Below are 20,313 nucleotides of genomic sequence, written 5' to 3'. Positions count from 1 at the left end.
TTTCAGACATATCACAACAACTACTAACCTTCTACGGGTGTTCCTACGCTACTACCCAGTCCAAGTATAGCTAGCGTGTGGTTTCTCGGTAAAAGCATTACAGCGCTCTCCTTCCCCCGCACCCAGTGAGGGATCTTCACCGGTTCTAGATTAACGTTCTCCAGGCCGTCCTTCGTCAGAGCATTGTACATGTATTTGATGGCCAGGTCCAGGTTCTCAGATCCACTGACTCGGTTTCCTATGGTGTCTGTGAACATTGCCAGTTTCTCATAGGAACGATTCTGGGCTTTGCCATAGACTGCTAGATCTATAATTTGTTGAGCTATGTCAGAGTACTTTAAAATCTCTCTGGATGTATTTAAAAGGAGTTTGCTGTTGTGACGGTTAGGACTGGATTGACACTGTGGAAAACAGATGAGAAAGAGAAAACCCAGTACTGCTTTGCTGATGGAGTTATGGCCTCCACTTTTATTGCCAGTCATCTACAAAACATGTGAGAGATAGGATTAAACACCTGTCCATTCATAAAGAGGCAAATAATCATTGAGACAAAGTAACACATTACTTTTTTCAGAGGTAGATCCTCTGTTTTTAGGATAAGTAGGTATGTGTGTGGCTCTATAGTAAAGAATATTAAAAAACAAACTGTACTGTACAGCATATTATGCCTTCACTGCTGCAATTGACCACGTTATACAGTGCTAAACAGTTGCAATATGAATGTTAATGCAAATATAAACATGCTATACCACATTAATCATAGCCATGGTAATTCATTATTGTGTTTTTAAATGATGAAAGCCCCTTATAAAATTAAAACTAGAAAGTTTAATGTTTCATTCATTTTTTTTATAAATACACTTGACTGGCCATTAAAATGTCAAATGATGAATTACTTTGTTATTTTGAACCTTTTTATTTTTAGATTCATTGATGAATTTGTAAACAAATGTATTAATGCAAGTTTATTTATATTAACAATGTCGTCAATAATTACTGAAATATATCCAGGACACCTTTGGTCTACAGGCAATATTGTTACAAAAAAACTTTTAGTTGATGTACAGTAAATGTCATTTAGTGATGCGTTACATTTACATGTCAATAATAATCGCATATAATCGATACTCATCTAAACAACCGGTGTAACTGACTTATCTTGAATAAAAATAAGATACCGCGTTATATTCGCAGTTCTGACTGAATAATATTTCATTCTCTGAAACGTTATGATAACAACTACCGGTGAAAAATAATAATTCATATTTACAGATATGTTTCAGAAATGGAAATAACTGTACTTTACCTTGACAACATTTGACACTCACGTGCCTACGGCAGGCGCACTGGGTCATCCAACGAAACGCGTTTGGAATTAAGATTAGATTGAGAAAGCTTCAACAACAAATTTGTGGCTCAGGTTTCAGTGAAAGAAACACTATAACATTAATAGTATCATGTACTGTATACCATCCTTTCTGAACATTGATATTTGAAGGTTAAATTCGCTAGTTTTGTTATTGTGAAACCTAACTGAAGTAAATTAAATAATAAACACAAACAATAAATAAAACATAGTCTATCCATGCTCAGTGTGCTCTGTATTTGACTAATATGCTGCTTATAAAGTCTTAAACATCCTAAATGAAATAATTATAAATTAATTTGAAAATGTATTATGTATCATGAGTTTTACTTTTTTCGATTTTTAAGTGTATGTTTTATAGGCAATGGTCATGAAAAGTAAAGTTTTACCCAAAGCTTTTAATCATACTAATATTTCAATACTATATTTACATACTGGTGTAAATATTTAGTTGTTTAAATACCATGCAAAGTCTCTAATAAAGAATAAAGAAAATCTTGTTTTCCATGTTTAAGTGCTATAATTGTGTCCCCCAGTGCTTCTATCAACCTATAAAATGTGAAAAATGTCAACACACTATTTTGGTAAATTTTGGTAAACTATTCTCTGCAAGCATGTGAAAAAAAATGGTCATTGAAATTTGGCTCCCTATGTGATGTCAGAAGGGGATCTTATTATAATAATGCCTCACCTTAATCTGCACTATCCAATCACGGCAGTGCCATTTAGTGCAGAGATCAACTCATTTGCATTTAAACTGACACACACAAGACAGCACATTTTGCTTACACGTACAAAGTGGCAATTTTAACATGCTATAATAAATTATCCAAATGGTATTGAGCTAAAACTTTACATATGTACTCTGGAGACATCAAAGATTTATATTACATCTTAAAAAAGTCTTGTGAAATGTCCCCTTTTAACCATTTTTTATTATCAGAATTTCAGAATTGTCAGGTCCATAACAGATCGAGAAAGTTCACATCTATTACGTTGTTTCTTCCTCATAAATACACATACAAAACTTTAAATAAAATAAATCTTAAATGTTCTTTGAAGAGCCGTCTATTCATTGGGTTTTATTGCCTCTGGTTTGTGATTTTTAATTTACATAATTCTAAGAAAGTCTCCTAAAAACTTTTTTGTCATATTCATAACACATGCATATTTCTCTAATCTAAAATAGAAACACAAGCAAAGACTGATATTTTCTGATGTCTGGACTATATCATCAGGGGTTTATGAAAATATAAACAGCTGGGTTTATATATTTGTAATACATACAAATGTTATTAAGATTTTTTTTTTTTACCAAAACTTTTCATTATACCAAGGATGTATACATCATACAGGAAATGTAAAAGAGGATAATATTTAAATTTTCATTTAAAATAATCCACCTCATCAAAAGTTCAGAAAATCTCAACATTTTAATGTAATTTTGTAAGCAGTTTTTTAGTCTAAAGACATTTTTATCTGATAAAATAGATTAAATCTTACAGAAACGTCTTTCTGAAATGTAAAATGCACTTGTTTGTCAAGCTTGTGCAGCTCATAATTATGTAAATATTAGTGCATAATATATTTTCCAGGCTGTCTGGTGTTGTGACAACTAAGTGTGAGATCCAGAAAGAGTTTGTGTGGCATCTTGCACGTTCAATACACCTTCCTGTCACAGCTCTAACATCTAAGAACAAATCCCAGTGCGATCTTCTTCAGAGGTGTTACATTTCCAGCACAGACTATGTTTGATGGTCTGGAGAGAGAGTCAAGAGACAATTGGCATGCATGTAGTGACTCATCATGCACGCACGCATCCATACACAGAAAGATAGAAGACTTCAAGTACAATCTCCAAAGAGAGGCGCTTAGGGTGTATTCAGGTAGACATGCAAGAAACATAATTAAAATACCATGAGAAAATGTTTATTCAGTAGTGTTTTGAAATACAATACTGTTTCTGTAATTCTGCGACATTAGCATACATCAAATTTCTCCAGTTCCAACTTTTAACATCGTTCTGATGCACAAATGTCCTTAAATCCCTGTATATCTGTTTTAGAACAGTAGGCACTTCAAGGGCTTCTAAAACATTTGTGAATATACATTTTCGTAGATTTGAACTAACATATTACATATAATATGTACTATATAAATAATTATATTCTATAAATTATCATATATTAACATATACAGAGAGGTCATTGACTAAATGGTCAAGTCTCGAAAGGAAATGTAATGGAAATGCACATAAGAAGAGAGAGTAAAAATGAGCAAATGTGATACACACTATTAATCACCATCAATGTTAACAATGTTAAGTCTTTGGAAGGTCAGAGACATTCAGCAGAATATAAGCAAATTCATTTTAAAATCTGTTTAAACATCAAGGTTAATATTATGAAAGAAAAACGGCCTTCATTAGGGATTCAATCAGACGGAGCGTTGAAAATGTGTCGTTTGGGAAGAGTGTGGGTGTAGAAATACTACAGTAATACTGCTGTCTTTTACTGAGTAAATGACATAAACCTCTCATGAATTTTCGTTCTCACCAAACTTGTTCATATTCAAAACTGACTTCCTCTGAAAGTTACCATATTTCATAAGAAAATATGTTTTATGGAAGTAACTAACTCATCTAAATCAAAATTAAAGTTGTGTGCAATTCAAACTTACTTAAGTAATTTAAGTAAAAAAAGAAGTCAATTGTCAGAGTATTTAGAAAGCAATAAATGTAATACAGCTAAGTGTTCTTAATGACCCGGCATGAATGCTTGATATAAAGATAGAGAGAGATGAGGAACTGAAAGAGTACAAGCATGTTGGAATGTGTTCTTGGCTTTATAGGCTAAAATTTTTTACTTTCAGGGACTTTAACACTGTATCCATTACAATAGAAAAATAAAATACATGAAATGATAAAACATGTCTAAACATTCTGTTTTTTTGGAATGCTTTGATTATTGGCCAGACAAAATGCAAACATTCATATTGACAGAAAAGAACAAAAGAAAACGGCACAGAAGCCACAGGAGAAACAATGCAAAACAAAAAGCTGAGATGAAAACAAAATTATTAATAAAGTCAACACTGAGATCATAAGTTACTGACATCTAATCAGTGAAAAATTAAAGGTATCAGATATAGCACATATAAACCATCATTTCCATCTCTGAATTGTCTTGTTCTTTAACATAACATACGTCTACTGTTACATTGACTAAAACCTGTGATTTCATATAGTTGTTTTCCAACAGTTTTCAAAAACCATAGAAAAAAATGTTTGCCATTTTTTATCCCAAAACAGAAAATACAAGCCTTGGTTGGCTTCGTGAAGCAAATAATTCTTTGTTACATTTTCAAATGAGTACAGAGCTCCAATACAAAACTCTCTTCGAGGTGCAACCGACCCAGGTTATTCTTGAAGAGGAGATGGTTGTCGTAAAGATGTTACTGTTGGCAACGATTGGTCATTCAGGCATAAAACTCTTTACTTGGAGCTTTCTGATAGGCTAAGCTGGGTGGTTTACGCTCTCCAAGGTCATAGCTGCCTTCATCCTTCTTTCTCATACGGTACACAAGAAGGAGGATGAGGAAGATGGCAAACAGGAAGCCAATTACTCCACCGGCTATAACCGCTGCAAGAACGACACAAATACATTTATTATATTTAACTCATAATCATATTGAAATTTGTGACCCTGTCTACATGGCTGTTGAACGCTTTATTCAGTTTGGTAGAAAAATGTCCCACATGTATCCCTTTTTTTTTAGATAAACGCACACTTGACCTGTCAATTGTCTTAAAGGGGACATGGCATGAAAGTCTGACTTTTTCCATGTTTAAGTGCTATGATTGGGTCCCAGTGCTTCTAGCAACCTAGAAAATGTGAAAAAAATCAACCCAGTAACTTAGTTTTGGTAAACCATTCTTTACAAGCACGTGAAAAAATAGGTCATTATAATTTGGCTCTCCTTATGATGTCATAAGGAGATCTTATTATAATAGTACCGCCCCTTATTCTGCACTATTTAACCACGGCACAGCCATTTAGTGCATAGAGAAAGTGAAAGAGAAAAAATAATTCACCATCATTGTGATCAGTGTTTGAATTTCATCAGCTCATTTGCATTTTAAAGGACACACCCAAAACGCCACATTAGGTGCACACACCTAAAAATTGTCAATTTTAACGTGTTATAATAAATAATCTATATGGTATTTTGAGCTAAAACTTCACATATGTGCTCTGGGGACACCAAAGATTTATTTGACATCTTAAAAATGTATCTTGACATGTCCCCTTTAAAATAACCACCAGAGCAATGTCTGTGGTAATCCTGGTATAAGTGGAATAATTTACTCCACGCCTAAGTTATGTAAGGCATAATTGACAACGGGCCGTTGAATAATTTGAAAATAATGCACATTTGCGGTGTAATGGCACTCCGTTTCGCGTCGTGCCGCATTACCACCTTGGATGTGCATTATTTTTAAATAATTCAAAGAACCCGAGTCAATTATTATGCTTATACCACGGTTTCCACAAGCATTGCTCTTGTGCCTATTTTTAAGACATTTGACAAGTTATCGAAAAATAATGCATACCCGTTGACCATTTCTCACCCAATCAGAATACAGCATTCAACAGACATATGGTATAAACTTAAAAAATGCACACACGCTTCATGTTGTGCCACATTACCACCTTGGGTTGCATTATTTTTTTTATAATTAAACGGCCCGTCATCAGTTAATCCTTACATATATATATATTTATGATATACTTAAATACAAATAAATGTTATAAATATATGAATAAAGGTGGACACACAAGCAGTGGTTTCTGCTACATTTATAAACGTACCTGCCAGCACTTCCGTCCTATGAAAGAGGTTTTCTGTGGGAACTTTATGCTGTGTATCAGCACCGTTCGCAACATTTGGTGAGCTAGTGGCTTCAACGGTGACCTGGGGCTTTTCTGTCTGATTTTCTGAAAACTATAGAGAGAACGAAAAGGTTACCATTGAAACTGCTGACAGAGAAAAAAACATTCAACTTGTAGATATTGTCAGAAAAAGTGATGGGATCCCATAACAAGACTGAAGGATCTAACATAACTGTGATATACAGTAAAACTGTTAGAGACAGCATATTAGTGGATGAGTCAAAGAGGTGCAATATCACAGGCTGTCAATGTTTTGCAGACTGTGCAGGTATAGGTTGCATTGGGAGTTGGTGCAAGGCTTTGGGAGTGTCAGAGGCAGCTGCACTACAGCAGAAACGGACGAGCAATCGTACCTCTGTTTTCGGGTCTGTATCAATGAACGTCTCTATGTTGACTCTGTCCGTCTCTCTGGAGGTGGAGGACTCTAAGCTGGGGCTGCTGGTGTAGATGGGCTCCTCAGTGGAACCTCCGTTAAAGTCTGTGTAATGCACACTTACTGTGGATGTATCCTCATCATCATCTGTATCACTGAAACCTACAAGGCCAGAAGAAATATTGAGTAAATAAAGAGAGAATAGACTGCTATTAGTATATAATCCTGCTCTTGGAGATCTACTGATGTACTTTCCTCATGGTTTGGTTACAATCAACTCTAACACAGATGCCAATACATTTCAAATGATTTGTTTATTAGAGCTGGATTGAGCATCGCTGACCTGAGGTAACCTCAGTAAAAGTACTGAGTCTTTATAGTCCAAGAGTTTTACTTCATATATATCCAACTTGTCTCGCTCGGACTTTCAGTTCTATATAAATGTGATGATACAAAAGCTGATTCTTGCGCTGCACTCTGAAGGCGTTTCCAAAAGAGACAGATGAATTACATAAAATGTATATAAATATTGCAGGGGTTCTCTCCATTTTGAGCTGTACTTGTGCCAGGTACAAGACACGGCTGTAGTGCAGTAAAAGGCAGAGAAATGACTACTTAATAATGCAGGGAGTCAGTGCCGAGCAGACATCTGCTGGGTGACCACGGTGGTTTTGGCTCACCGCATTCGACCGCAGGTGAAACATCTGCCTGCTCACAGAATGGGTGGCTTTGTCTAGCATCCACCTAGAAGCCTTTCCATTACCACCATGTTACATAACATAACAGGCACTTTTAAATACTTTATTCATCTCAGGATTTTTCTTGTCTTTTTTGTGAGTGGCAGGTCAAACAGCAGATGCTACACTACACTAATTTATTTAGATTTCTAGAAAAAAAATGTATTCATGAATTTGTCTCGTTTCTGTAGCTTAACTGGTAGAGCATTACAATAGAAAGTGCGTGGGCTCGAATCTCAGGGAATACTAACTAGAGCCAAAGATATTAGGCGTTTTCCAAACTATCGGTATCGGCATTCATAATGGCCGATAAATTAATATAAAAAAAATGGACGAAACAGCGTTCATTAGATTTCCTCACTGTTGTTGTTTTTGACAGAGCGCTCTGAACCAGTAGCTGCTGGTGGGGTCCAGATTTAGGCGTCTAGCCACTGCCTGAGTCAAGTGATCAGCAATTTATATTTTGCTGTTGTTGTTATTTATCAGAACTTAACAGAATTTTCTCCAGTCCTGTTCAAAGTTATATTTATGAACCAAGTCTTTTAAAACTGGTAACTTTGATTTGGTTGTTGTTGTTTTTGTGTTTTTGTTCAAAGGCCTTTACGTTTCATATGTTAAGTTTGTATTTTTATACAGTTTATTTATATATCAGAACTTTAATATATTTTGATGTTCCTCTGTTCTGTTGTGACAATAAAAGAAACAAGTTTCTTTTTAAAATGTATTATCATATTATTTTAGTTTAAACTCATAAATAACTACAAATAACTAATGTTAGGGAATCTGTTAATGTTTTGTTGCGTGTTTCTGAAATAAAAAAAATATATCGGTCGATATATCGGAATATCGGATTTTAAAACCAACAAACATTTGTATCGGTTTTGGCCTTCAAAATCCTTTATCGGTCAGGCTCTAATACTAACATTAACTGCGTTACCATTACTCTTCAAAATGTGCACATTGAAATAGCGAATAAAAAAAAATTGACCGCAATTAAAATGGGTCAATTTCGCATTAACTTCAATGTATCGCAAAAATGTTTTTATGCTTGGGTGAGGTGTTTTTTCAGGCAATTCGAAAAAGAAAATATATTGCAAAACTGCAATAGAAGAAAAATTTTGGGGGGACAAGTCAAGAGGTTGTTCGACTTCATGTGGTGTATCAACCGCATAACATTAAAATACAGCAAGAGCAAGTCGGGAGTTGACTGCTCTGTAGGATTTTGAGTCGCTGTTATGCTGCGTTTACACCAACTGCGCTTGAGGCGTCAAAATCGCGTCTACCGCACCTAGTTTGCCGCTTGAACAGTTTGAATGCATTTGCGCGTCTACTTCGCTCTAGGAAAAAGCAAGCATTTGACGCGCATCAGAGGCAAAATCAGCTTCTTGTGGGAGGGGCAAGTGCTATGCGTTTGTCTGTTTGCAAGATGGCTGATGTTGGTTGTGCATTTATCGAGACAGTTACTGGTTTATATTTGGTCACCTTACTATAGGGGGAAAATAAAAGGAGCGGGTCGGTAAGCATCACATGACTCAAAAGTGAAATGTGTATTTACAACTTGGTTGCCCAATGTCCTCACTGACACTCTTCCAAGTGAGGTCCTTTTATTTCCTGTCTCTATAGAAATAAGAACTTGTGTCGTATAGCTCCGGGTGACTGCTTACGGACAATATCAAGCGCATGAAAATATATGTGCATTATAAGTAATACTGTATAAATGCATTTAAAAAATGTTGGGTTATTTTCAACCCAGCATTGGGTCGAAAAGGGACAAACCCAACCAGTTGGGTTATACAGTAATTTAACCTATCCAGGGTTGTTTTAACTCATTGTTGAGTCAAATATAAAAAATTTCTGGGTTAGTTTAACCCAAAAGCTGGGTTTGTCCCTTTCTGACCCAATGGTGGGTTGAAAATAATGTAGTCATAATAATAAAAGTTGAGCTATTTTGAAATTAGACAGTGATTTGAGATAGGGATGCACCGATACCACTTTTTTGGAATACGAGTACGAGTACTTGCATTTCAGTACTTGCCGATACCGAGTACTTAATAAAAAACATGATTTAAATTTACAGGTAACAGCTTTAGTCATATAATTTAACAAAAAAACAAGGGACTAGTTTTCTAGTTTGTTCTAAACTCTGCCTCTTTGGACAACACAAGAGGCATTAACCCCTTACACGCCTCCCAAACATAGACATTTCTCAGACCGTGGTATCGATCCCTGGTATCGGGGGACTTTTAACGAGTACGAGTACTTTAGAAAATGTGGTATCGAGGCCGATACCCGATACCAGTATCGGTATCGGTGCATCCCTAATTTGAGACATCCTTACCAGATCCTGAACCAGAAGTGAAGTCATCATCATCTAAAGGGTAATCACCAGACTGCTGCCCAACCAGATAGAGATCATCAGTTAACGAAGGGGACTGACCCGAGACCAGCACCTGCACAGATTATTAGAAAGAAAAGTACATGCTTAAAAAAACAACCTTTCTAAGTCACCACAACACATGACTTTTAAGCTTTTCTTATAAACAACATTTAGTCGTTCCTCTTTGGAACATACATAATGTTTATCTACTAAAAAGATATGTGCTTTGTTGTTTGAGAGTGCAGGGAGCTGGTGGTACAAAATTTGTAGGTCACGACATCAAATATAAACAAAAATTCCAGATTTTTGCCATGAGAATATCAATACAGTGTTGTTTGTTTTCCCAACCCCAACCATTTGTCCTACTTGTACTATTTACATATCATACAATACCCTGTAATCCATTTCAAAACAACACAGATCCTGGATGATTTTGTGTTACGCTTAAGAGATAAACAACAAAAACGCCTTCCCAAGGTTCCTCCCACCTCAGTTTCCCTGGAAACTACCTCGAAGGAAAGTAATGTTTGATTTTCTCCCTCAGGAACAAACTCTCTTAAAGCTCTCTGACCCACTAAAACGGTGCTAAAACAACAATCTCAAAGTGAACATCTGCCATTTCTCCGCACACTGCACGACTAACAAAGGGTTTATCGCTCTAAAGTAATGCTTCAAGGTTGGAGACACGCTCCAGCACACAAATGCAGAAGGCTATCATTGTTGTCAGGACAGAGAGGCCGATGGAGCCGTATGTCGATTTCCAAAAACCGGTGACCTTTTGTGTTTTCAGCATGATGACCGTCACACCCTCTGATAATGTCGTTCTCTCCCATAGACTTCTCTATTCGGGTTCACTCAGGCTCAGCCATCTCTGATCTCTTCTGACCATGAACCCTTATACAAAGCACAAAGCGCAGCCAAGAGAGCAGGTCAAGCCTCCTGCACTTTCAATACAAATTCAAAATGTATTTATATAGCGCTTTTTCACAATTCATTGTTACAAAGCAGCTTTACGTGGAATTGAAATAACACAGTTTCCTCACGTATTTCTTATATTGCAGGAGGTCGAACAATCATATATTGTATAAAAGCACACATACAATGTGTGTATGTGTGTGTTTAATTAAAGTCATGGAATTGGATATTACTTCATGCACCTTTGTGTGCATTCCGAATCCTCCTGTTCACTCAACTGATAAATAATGACACCCGGGTGATAAGGTTCGTTTTATGGCGGTCATTCACTCATGCAGAATATAAACACCCAATAGATCAGAGAATGAGAGAGAGAGAGAGATGAAAAGGGGGTGGCTTCAAAGACTACACAATAACAGGAGGCTGAGCGGGTGCCGTTTTCAGAGCCACTGAGGGGGAGAGATTAAACGGGGCTTGAAAGCCAATGGGAGCCTAAATAAAGCCTCAGAAGAGGCAGAGCCTGTGATCAGCCATAGGTTCTGCTCAGGACATCTTAAACATACATCAACATCTGTTTGACTCCACATACTCTTCATGGCCTCTTTACAAAACCAAAGCCTTTCATGAGCCACCGTCGCTTAGAGAATACAGAGGAGGACGGCAAACCTTCAAAGCTTAGAATAACAAAACTTGAATTACATTAGGAAATATAAAAATGCTTTTTACCTCTTTTTCATCCATTTAAGGAACACACTTATAATCCTACATTGCTGTCATCATAAAGCCTGGGGTACGGTCAAAAGCACAGCCTTGCAAATTATAGTTTTTTTATTCGTATGTGTGCACAGACGTTCAACGCATGTGCATTGCCACAAAAAGCAATGCATCTCCTGGGCTACATACTACGCAGGTATTCAGAAATCTGCACTTTTCTGATGATAAAAATAGCGTCACATGCACTGTACCCGGACCCTCGCTTACACGTAAGTCAACTATACTTCGGCCTAAAGGTTACATTGTTATTTATACACTCAAAGAAACGATTCAAGCCTTTCTTAGAAATGACACATTAAAATTGTGTTCAATAAATGTAAAATACCTCATTAAGAGCAATAAGTATATATATATTGAATTAGTATAACACAAAATAAATATGTATTATAATTTATTGATTTCTTTTTAATTGCGTTAACACAATTAGTGTGAGTTTGGGTTCTGGAAAAAGAATTTCCCAGCATGCTTTGCATGCAACTGCTTTTGGAGAGTAATTTTTTAATTAAGTGTTATTTTATGCATTTTTAGGTATGAGAAAGACTCTCTTTGTTTAATGTCCGTTTATCTTATTGATTTAGAAGCGTTTGTGTTATATTTTTTTCAAATTGTTTTGTTACCATCGTGCAGAAGAGTTTCGCTTGTGGTTAGGTTGTGGATGTGACGTATTTCTATCAATGAGCACTGACTGTGTTAATGCCTGTTTGGAGATCAGTCTCTTCTCACATGCTCATCCAAAGTATCATATGTTATTATTATTAGCATGCTAACATGTGTTTATGCTAATTACTATGATATAAATTTTTTTATATAAAATAACAGAACTGAGTTCTTCAGACTACACCACATTGAGTTATTCAAACTACGCTAAATCGAGTTATTCAGACTACACTACATGGAGTTGAGGCAACTAATTGAGTATTGCCATTTACTTTAAATTGAGTTGGACCAACTCAATATATTTTTATTGTGTAAAGCAGTTTTTTATGAGTTAGGGGTACACATTCATATTGGATGGAAATCCTGCCCACAATTTTATTGAGTTATTCAAAATTTAAACAATGCCGTTCTGCTTCGAGTTTTTTGAGTGTGCAAGAACTGACAAGCAGATGACATCAGAGTGTACCGCGAGAAATCTTGTGGACGAGGCTGATTTCAAATCGCTCGCGTTACTTTGATGTCATCCACTTGTCGTTCCTTGCAGTGCCTCATGAATGCATCCTACCAGGCAATAAGAAATGAGAAGTTGTTTTTGGTTAAATTATATTATCCCGCTGCAAGCACGTGCATTATTAACGGAGTGAAAGTTGGATGAGCAAGATCCGATGAATGCGGTAGATATAACCCATTTTTAAGCATTTTGATTTTACGATTCCTGGACGAAATCATTGCCAACATGCTAACCAAATATTCACATTTCTACTAAGTAATACACTGTATTAATAATAAATACTTTGATGATAGATGCAGAAAGTACAATGTGCTGTTTCCAATTTACTGGTCGCACAGTGCGACTAGATGTAAAATTCAGTGGCACACTCTCAAATTTTGGTGGCAAAATGCCACCATTTGGTGGTAGTCTGGAGCCCTGAAATGTACCTTATACTGTACATTTGAATAGAGCTGACACCTATCCATCTTCTTTGTTGGGTGATTCTCTCCCGGGATAGAAAAGTGTCCATAGAATGCAAGAAAATCTAGCAAGAAGTAGTAGATCATCAGGTACTTTTCGCCTACTGTTTTTTAAATACTTTGAATTTCGGACATGCCACTTGTCACGCCTACTGATTTTCGCCTTATATATAGTATGAAAGAGGCAATTTCGGCTACATCGCATGACATTTTTGTGTCGCGGAGAAAACAGAACCATAAAGAGACTAAAAGGAAATGCCGAAACACGTCAAAGTCAATCTGAAGATACCAGTATTAAACCTTAAAATAATTTCTTCACACATACTGTGCATCACTGTTACCTAATTTGTTTTTCAGTGTGAAAGATTTTAATCCCTAAGGCTCCCTGAGATTTTCACACCTATGTGTTTCCTGAAAACTGACTTTAATGAATGGCTAAAATGATTTAGAAAGCACCCTAGAAATTCCTAAGGTTTAATTGAATGCGAATTCTCGGAAAGAGGCTTTAGCGTTTCTTACCTCCAGTCCTCACGACCCACCTCTCAAAATGTTTTAGATCCTTCCTACAGTATATAAAACTCCTGATTCAACTCATCAGCTTCTTAGCGTGTTAATTAGGGAAACAGGATTGTTCGACTTCAGTGGCTCTGCGCAGAACAATCGGCGTGTGACATCACAGTCGCACAAGAGTGATTCAAGGGTAGTATGCTGTTTAATCATTCTTAGTCACACGCTGAACGTTTTGCGTGGTGCCACATGAGGGCTGATTAGTTGAATTTGGCGCAAAGGACCTAGTCAATCTATTAAAGGGACGAATACTATGTACAACGTACCAATATTATGAAACTGCTAAAGGTGGGAAAGTCAGATTTTAAGCAGAAGTCCTTTTCTTTGAGGACAGCCATGGAAAGGGAAAAGGAGTGAGAGAGGGAGGTACAAGTGTGTTGGATAAAATCTCTCATTCCAAAACAAACTCTCGTCAGCCATATGAAGGTGAGAGCCACATTCCTGAGTTCCCGGACTGTAGCACAAGTGCTGTATTGTGTAAGGCTCTAAGTCGCTCTCTTTCAGCCTCTGCCAATGAAACCACGGCACAGGAAACTCTAAAACTCACAACCAGCTCACTCTTCTCACTCAAACAGACCTGCCAAGCGGCTCAGCGCACCACATGTCTCTCTCTCTCTCTCTCTCTCTCTCTTTCTCTCTCTCTCTCTCTCTTTCTCTCTCCATACACCATCACCAACTTGTGTTACACATGGTGTCCAGCCAGCAAGTTAAACTGGTGAGCTAAAGAACTAACACACATGCTGGATTTGGCAGGCGGATGTTTGAAGTACACAGAAGAAAAACATTTACTGATGACTGAATGGAGACAGGAAATAACATGGCCAAATTCAAATCCCGCCCATGGCAGCAAATCGCTTTAATTTAACATGATTTCACATTTACACATATTGCAGACACTTTTATCCTATAAAATTCTCTACACCAGTATGTGTGTTCGCAGGGAATTTTCTGCTCTCCCAATTAAGCTACGGAAATTATTTCACCATGATTCACCTTCACGTAATGAAGGATGGTTACGACAGTAAGTGCTAGTGGCATGTGTCCAGGTGGCACCGTCTGTGTAAACACCAGGAGAAAACCAGCTTCATTAAAACTGACTGCTCAGATTTGTGGTACATGTCCATCACAGTGGCTTCTGTTATACCACATGGTGGAAAAACAACCCTTTTCCAAAAGCCAATTCACTGACGTCAACCTCTGGATGGTAAAATTCATAGATCTCAGCAGTCTGTCATCTTGATTGAAAGTAGTCCTTGTGTGTAGTTTTTGTGTTAGTCTTACTAGGTTTTATCTACGCGCTACGTACCTGAACTTAACTTCTGGTCTGTATTTATTTATTGGTCTGGCTAGTGGTTAAACTGATCTCTGAAACAAATACATTCTCGAAAATCAATTTTGGTTTGCTTAAGATGAGGAAAGATGACGAACATGCATCACGTGCAGCGTGCGGAGAGGTTTGGCAGACTATGTTGTTATTGATTCTATGTGAAAGTCTACAGGAAGTTCCATTTATTTGTTTATGTTGTTGCTGGAGAAACCGTATATAGTAAAGATATTATGTGTGAGATCAAAAGAAATGGGTATTGTCTACAATAGTTTATTGGACTGTTATGACTGCCATCGTATATCATAGACAAAATTAATTATTTTACTTAAGTGGGGTTTCCATCAAACGTGAAGTGAATCTTTTCAAAATCGTCCAAAAAGAAAAACAAAGAAATGTGAATTGGGTGCATTTCCATCAAGTTGTTCAAGCGAATTATGGTGGTATTAGTAATCTAGTAACCAACAGTAAATAAAACAAGGCACGTTAGAAAATGGAGACAAGATTGCATTTACATTTAGTCATTTTCACATTTAGGCATTTAGTTAGGATTTGCGAAGTTATAAATTTAGCAGTGCAGCTTGTTGTCAAACTGAATTCTGTGCACAGAAGAAGGAATGTAGCATTTTTGATGCAGGCACTAGCAGCAAGGGCATAACAACGACGTCAAGCCCGACGGGAAAGACAAAGGCTGCATCCGAAAGCTTAGGCAGCTGATTTGTCATGAGGCAATAACTTTGAAGGCAGCTCCCGAAAAACAATTCGGACAGACTTTATAGTCAGCGTAATGGAATTCTGTTTGAAATATAAACAGAGAGCACCTTTGTGATAACTAATCGCATATATAAATACTAATTTCTCACTAGGAATGCAATTAAAAGGTGTAAAAAGTGAAATAAAACTTTTTAACACCAAATTTGTGCTGCAGCTGCTTTCCTGGCCACCATTTTATTTTGTGGGACAAGACGATGAAGGTATCGCACAGGAAGTAAACCAATCATTGGATTCGGACGTGCCTTGATGCCTTCCTGCCTTGGAATGCTGCCTCTGAAGCAGATATAAGGTAAGTTAGCTCGTCACTTACTGCGTTGAAACGGAGATCATTCAGCAGCATAAAAGAATATCGCGTCACATGCTCATTTGAGCTATAACAAACGAAAATTCCCGCGCGTCATCCCAACAAGATATATCGTTCAGCCTCTCAAAATGCGGGTTTTAAATGCATATAAACAATCACGATGAGAAATGTCTGAAAACTGTATTAAAGCAGAGATCAGGGAGCTCGTCAAATGTCCATTCTGAACCTGAGATCATTCACCAGCATAGAACTGTGCGTTCACGCACTCCTTTATAGTCTTATCATAAACAAAAATGCACGCGAGTGGTTTCTGGAGAGAGAAATAATAAATAATATGCAAACTTCGGACGCTGCGTAGAAGAGAGGGCGGGACTTTCAACAGGTCACGTGTCTTTCCGGGACCATCAATCATGTCAGTGTGAATTAATAAAAAATCAAACGGTCCCGGAAAATTCCAGGATGCCTTACCTGTGTATCTTACGGAATGTCTGTGTGAAAAGGGCTCTAGACAGTCAGTCCCGTTGGTTAAAAGGCAGAGTGCATGATCTCTGAAAGCCAATGTTGACATTTGAAATCACCTAAACAAAAACGCCCCTACCCATAAATCTGGACCTTCTTTTGATAGACCCGCCCCACACATATGCAACCCAGGCAACGATGTTGATTAGTAGACTCGCCCCCTACTGCTGATTTGCTACAAGTGTGTTTTGGTACTTGCTACCCTTTTCCAAAGTGTTTTTCAAAAATCATGCACCTCGCCTTTAATGTCACTACATCAGAATTTATTCTGCAAATGAGATTCCACATCCCATTATTTATATTTACTCTTTATAAGTCAAAAACCACCTCAAGCAAGCAAAAAAACTTTTCCAAATAAAGCGATTTTTATTCAAAATTAGCTGTTTCCGTCATTCTTATGCGATACTTCAAAATGCGCATAAAATCAAATGGAAACCAAGATGCCCACTGAAAGTTATTTTACTTTAATCATGACTATAACCACACGAATGGTTATATACACAGGTGACAGTGTATATTGAGGTGTTTTATGACAAATCGCTTTATTGAGGTGATTTGTAACCACCACACACACTTTTAAAAACAAAGGTGATTCACGATGCCATAAACGAACGATTTTTGGCTAAATGGATCCATTTAAAGAACATCCGAAGAACTGTTTCAAAAGAAGTGAAAACTGTTCTTCAGTTATAAAAAGGTAGAAAAGAGATGACTCTTAAGAAACCTTGGACAATTATAGAGTCGAACAGAGTTGAAAGGATGTGAGACAGAAAACGGAAATGAAAAGAAGACAGAAAACTGCCAGTGAATTCAAGATGCAGAATGCAGGAGACAAAGCAGGTTATTTTGGCAGCCGAGGGATGCTGAGGTTCACACAGGCAGACTAATATGATTATTACACTCCGAAAGGCCCCTTTACACATTCCAGACTGCTTTCGCTTCCCTTAATATAATCTCAATATGAAGCAGACTGCCGTGCTTCCTTTGAAATTCCTTTTCATGCCCCTGAGGCCTGGATGTGTAATTTCACATAGTCTGCTGCTCGACCCCAGCTGCAGGAAAACACTGTGCGTCTCCCTAGTTCACACTTACACCTTTTATACAATGATGCTGTAAAGCCACAATCTCTCCTCTTGAAAGAAAAACATCTGCTGTGTTCTTCTGTGAACTTCTATGAACATAGTCAACTAACTGTACATATGTAATATGTACTGTACCGCAGCTGTTGCAGGGGCAGTACCCTTTGAAAAGGTACTATGAACCATTAGGTACAGATGTGTATACATGTGGTACCAATATGTATCTTTGAGGTACTAAAAGGCTCTCTTTGGTACCCTCTGATGTACTAATATGAACTTTCAAGGCGCGTAGCTGTACTTTCGAAAAGGTTACTGCCCCAGTGACAAATGGGATGCATATTTTGAGCACTTTTTCTGATAGCATAGACACAAATGTTGACTTTAGGTATCTCTACATCACTTACTTAAAGATATAGGGACAGTCCCAGACTAAAACTAATGCACGCCTTAATTTAAAACACTTTGTACTGACATATCTTAACATATATCAGTGCCATTGTTTTGTCTTAAGATGCACACCAGTATTGTTTTTTGTAAGGTATGTTTGTAAAAACGACTTAAATGTCCAAATATTACTAAGGCCTAGTCTTGGCTTAACCTTAACTTTGTCCGGGAAAATGCCCCATAGTGTATGTTTTTCAAACATTGACCTAGCACACAACCCTTATACATGTAACACGTTGACACATTAACCCAATGCAGTCTTAAAAAGCCATTTGGGCACTACATTTTATGTCTTTTAAAATCATGGGCCATTTTGAAGTCAGGGTAACCTTGAGTCTTTCCAAAGTGGTCTGCTTCGCAACAGCAATGATATATAGTGCAAGCATGCGACAATTCTAGTGTTACAGCAAGTTGTTTAGCAACTTCTTTCAGCCTCAAACGACGTGTCCACCCACAGTCCGTTTACTGACCGTCTAATGCATTCTGCACACAAAAACAGCTTAAACAGTTCTTGGTCAAACAGTTCCTTTCAGTCTAAATAAGCAATTCACAGTCAGAGGACTACAAAGTAAACCAGACACTATGTTGACACTCAAATGTCTGGCTATGCAAGACTATTAAGCAACAAACAATTAATCCTAACACAAAAATGCTCGCTGTGTGAATTCTACAAACATTTTGTACATTTACAGAAATGTAAAATGCTGTGTTCAGAATCAGTATCTTAAAAAGTTGTTAAAACTTTCAGTGATGGAAAATGCACATCTATATAAAACTGGGGGCCGTCAGATTGTCCCGGGGGGCCCGGTTTTATGACATTTTATGATATATATTAACTTTTTCAATTCTGTGTAATCAAACTCTGGTGAATGTGTATTGGCCGCTAACTGAAGCTTATTATTATACACTGTAAAACCTGAAAAGTTTCTCAAACCATTTGAGGTAAACAAATTCCTCAAACCATTTAAGTTTTAAAACACATACATATGAGTACTGTGAATTTAAATATAAAATGACTCAATATATTTAAGTTCACAGTACTCATATGTATGTGTTTTAAAACTTAAATGGTTAAAGGCAATCGGTTTCCGTATATGGTTTAAATTAACTTATCAGGTTTTACAGTTTTTAAAGTTTGAAATATGGATATTTTTTGCATCGATTACCCTCAGGAAGGCCTTTATTTACCTATGGATGTGGATTACTTCTGTGAGGAATGGATGCACTTTTTTTGGCTTGAAAGCCATTCCCTACAAAAAAATCCAGCTTAGACCAGCATAAGCTGGTGAGCTGGTTTTAGCTGGTCTCCAGCTTGGTTTTAGCTGGTTTTGCTGGTGTAGCAAGCTGGTCTAGCTGTGTTTTGGTCACTTTTTATGCTGGTCTAGCTGGACTTAGTTGGTCAGGCTGGAAGACCAGCTGGCCCACCAGCATGACCAGCTTTGTCAGGCTGGGAGGACCAGCATAAAGCACCTTAAACCAGCTAAAACCAGCTACCAGCTTATGCTGGTCTTAGCTGGATTTTTCAGTAGGGTAGACCCTGTTTTCTACCATTATAAAGCTTGGAAGAGCCAGGACATTTACTAGAATAACTCAAATTGTGTTTGTCTGAAAGATGATGGACATAAGTATCTTGGATGGCTTGAGGCTGACTAAATCATGGGTAATTTTTATTTTTCACTGAACTATAACTTTAAACTAGAATGTGTCAAATAAATGTATAGACGGTTTCAGCAGTAACAACATAAACAAGCGTCTGTCGTGGTCCGCACGTAACTTCCGGTAAACTCCGCTAAGAATACATAACAACAAAGTTCTTTGAACGTAGTTTATTTATATAACAAGCAAAACAACAACACATAGATTACCTAGGAAACCAAAACATTTGTTATTTTCGACGAGGCATTTGTTCAAGGGATCAGTTTAGCAACTAGTCAGACCATAAAAAAAATGAAACCAGAAGTAAAGTTCGGATCCAGACATGTATCGTGTCAGCGCACGTATGTCCGATGAAACCGTCTATATGTGGATACCCATCATTCTCAAGTGCGTATAAAAAGTTGTGCAATACATACGCCAAAATCCAATTTTGCGCGCATATGATACGCTAGTAATTCCCGTTCATTTAATACGAAAATCTATTTGTGTAGTTTTATGTATTGGTTTCTTAATTTTAAACCAT

The 20,313-nt window shown here is 37.1% G+C and overlaps 2 protein-coding genes across 3 annotated transcripts in view; both read right to left on the bottom strand.

Annotated features, from left to right (window-relative positions):
- Positions 1-1,399, bottom strand: part of LOC135751826 (carboxypeptidase Q-like) — a 73,695-nt gene extending 72,296 nt beyond the window's left edge. Inside the window, exons 1-2 of one of the 2 annotated variants that reach the window (XM_065270095.1) lie at positions 1,307-1,399; positions 29-482 (exon numbers count right to left, since the gene is read on the bottom strand). In XM_065270095.1, the coding sequence (XP_065126167.1) occupies positions 29-482 (454 nt within the window). In that variant the 5' untranslated portion in view covers positions 1,307-1,399. Of the gene's footprint in view, positions 1-28; positions 483-565; positions 624-1,306 lie in introns of those variants that run through there. The other variant, XM_065270094.2, reaches the window with a different exon arrangement.
- Positions 1,400-3,273: 1,874 nt separating this feature from the next.
- The window catches only part of LOC135728103 (syndecan-2-B-like), a 42,061-nt gene continuing 25,021 nt past the window's right edge, over positions 3,274-20,313 (bottom strand). The window contains exons 2-5 of the mRNA XM_065246186.2: positions 9,767-9,878; positions 6,672-6,853; positions 6,238-6,370; positions 3,274-5,007 (exon numbers count right to left, since the gene is read on the bottom strand). Coding sequence (XP_065102258.2) covers positions 4,844-5,007; positions 6,238-6,370; positions 6,672-6,853; positions 9,767-9,878 — 591 coding nt within the window. The 3' untranslated portion in view covers positions 3,274-4,843. The remainder of the gene's footprint in view (positions 5,008-6,237; positions 6,371-6,671; positions 6,854-9,766; positions 9,879-20,313) is intronic.

The sequence above is a fragment of the Paramisgurnus dabryanus genome, chromosome 13 (assembly GCF_030506205.2).
Source record: "Paramisgurnus dabryanus chromosome 13, PD_genome_1.1, whole genome shotgun sequence".
Taxonomy (NCBI): domain Eukaryota; kingdom Metazoa; phylum Chordata; class Actinopteri; order Cypriniformes; family Cobitidae; genus Paramisgurnus; species Paramisgurnus dabryanus.
Note: the sequence above shows the minus strand (reverse complement) of the source record. Positions and strands in the feature narration are given on the sequence as shown.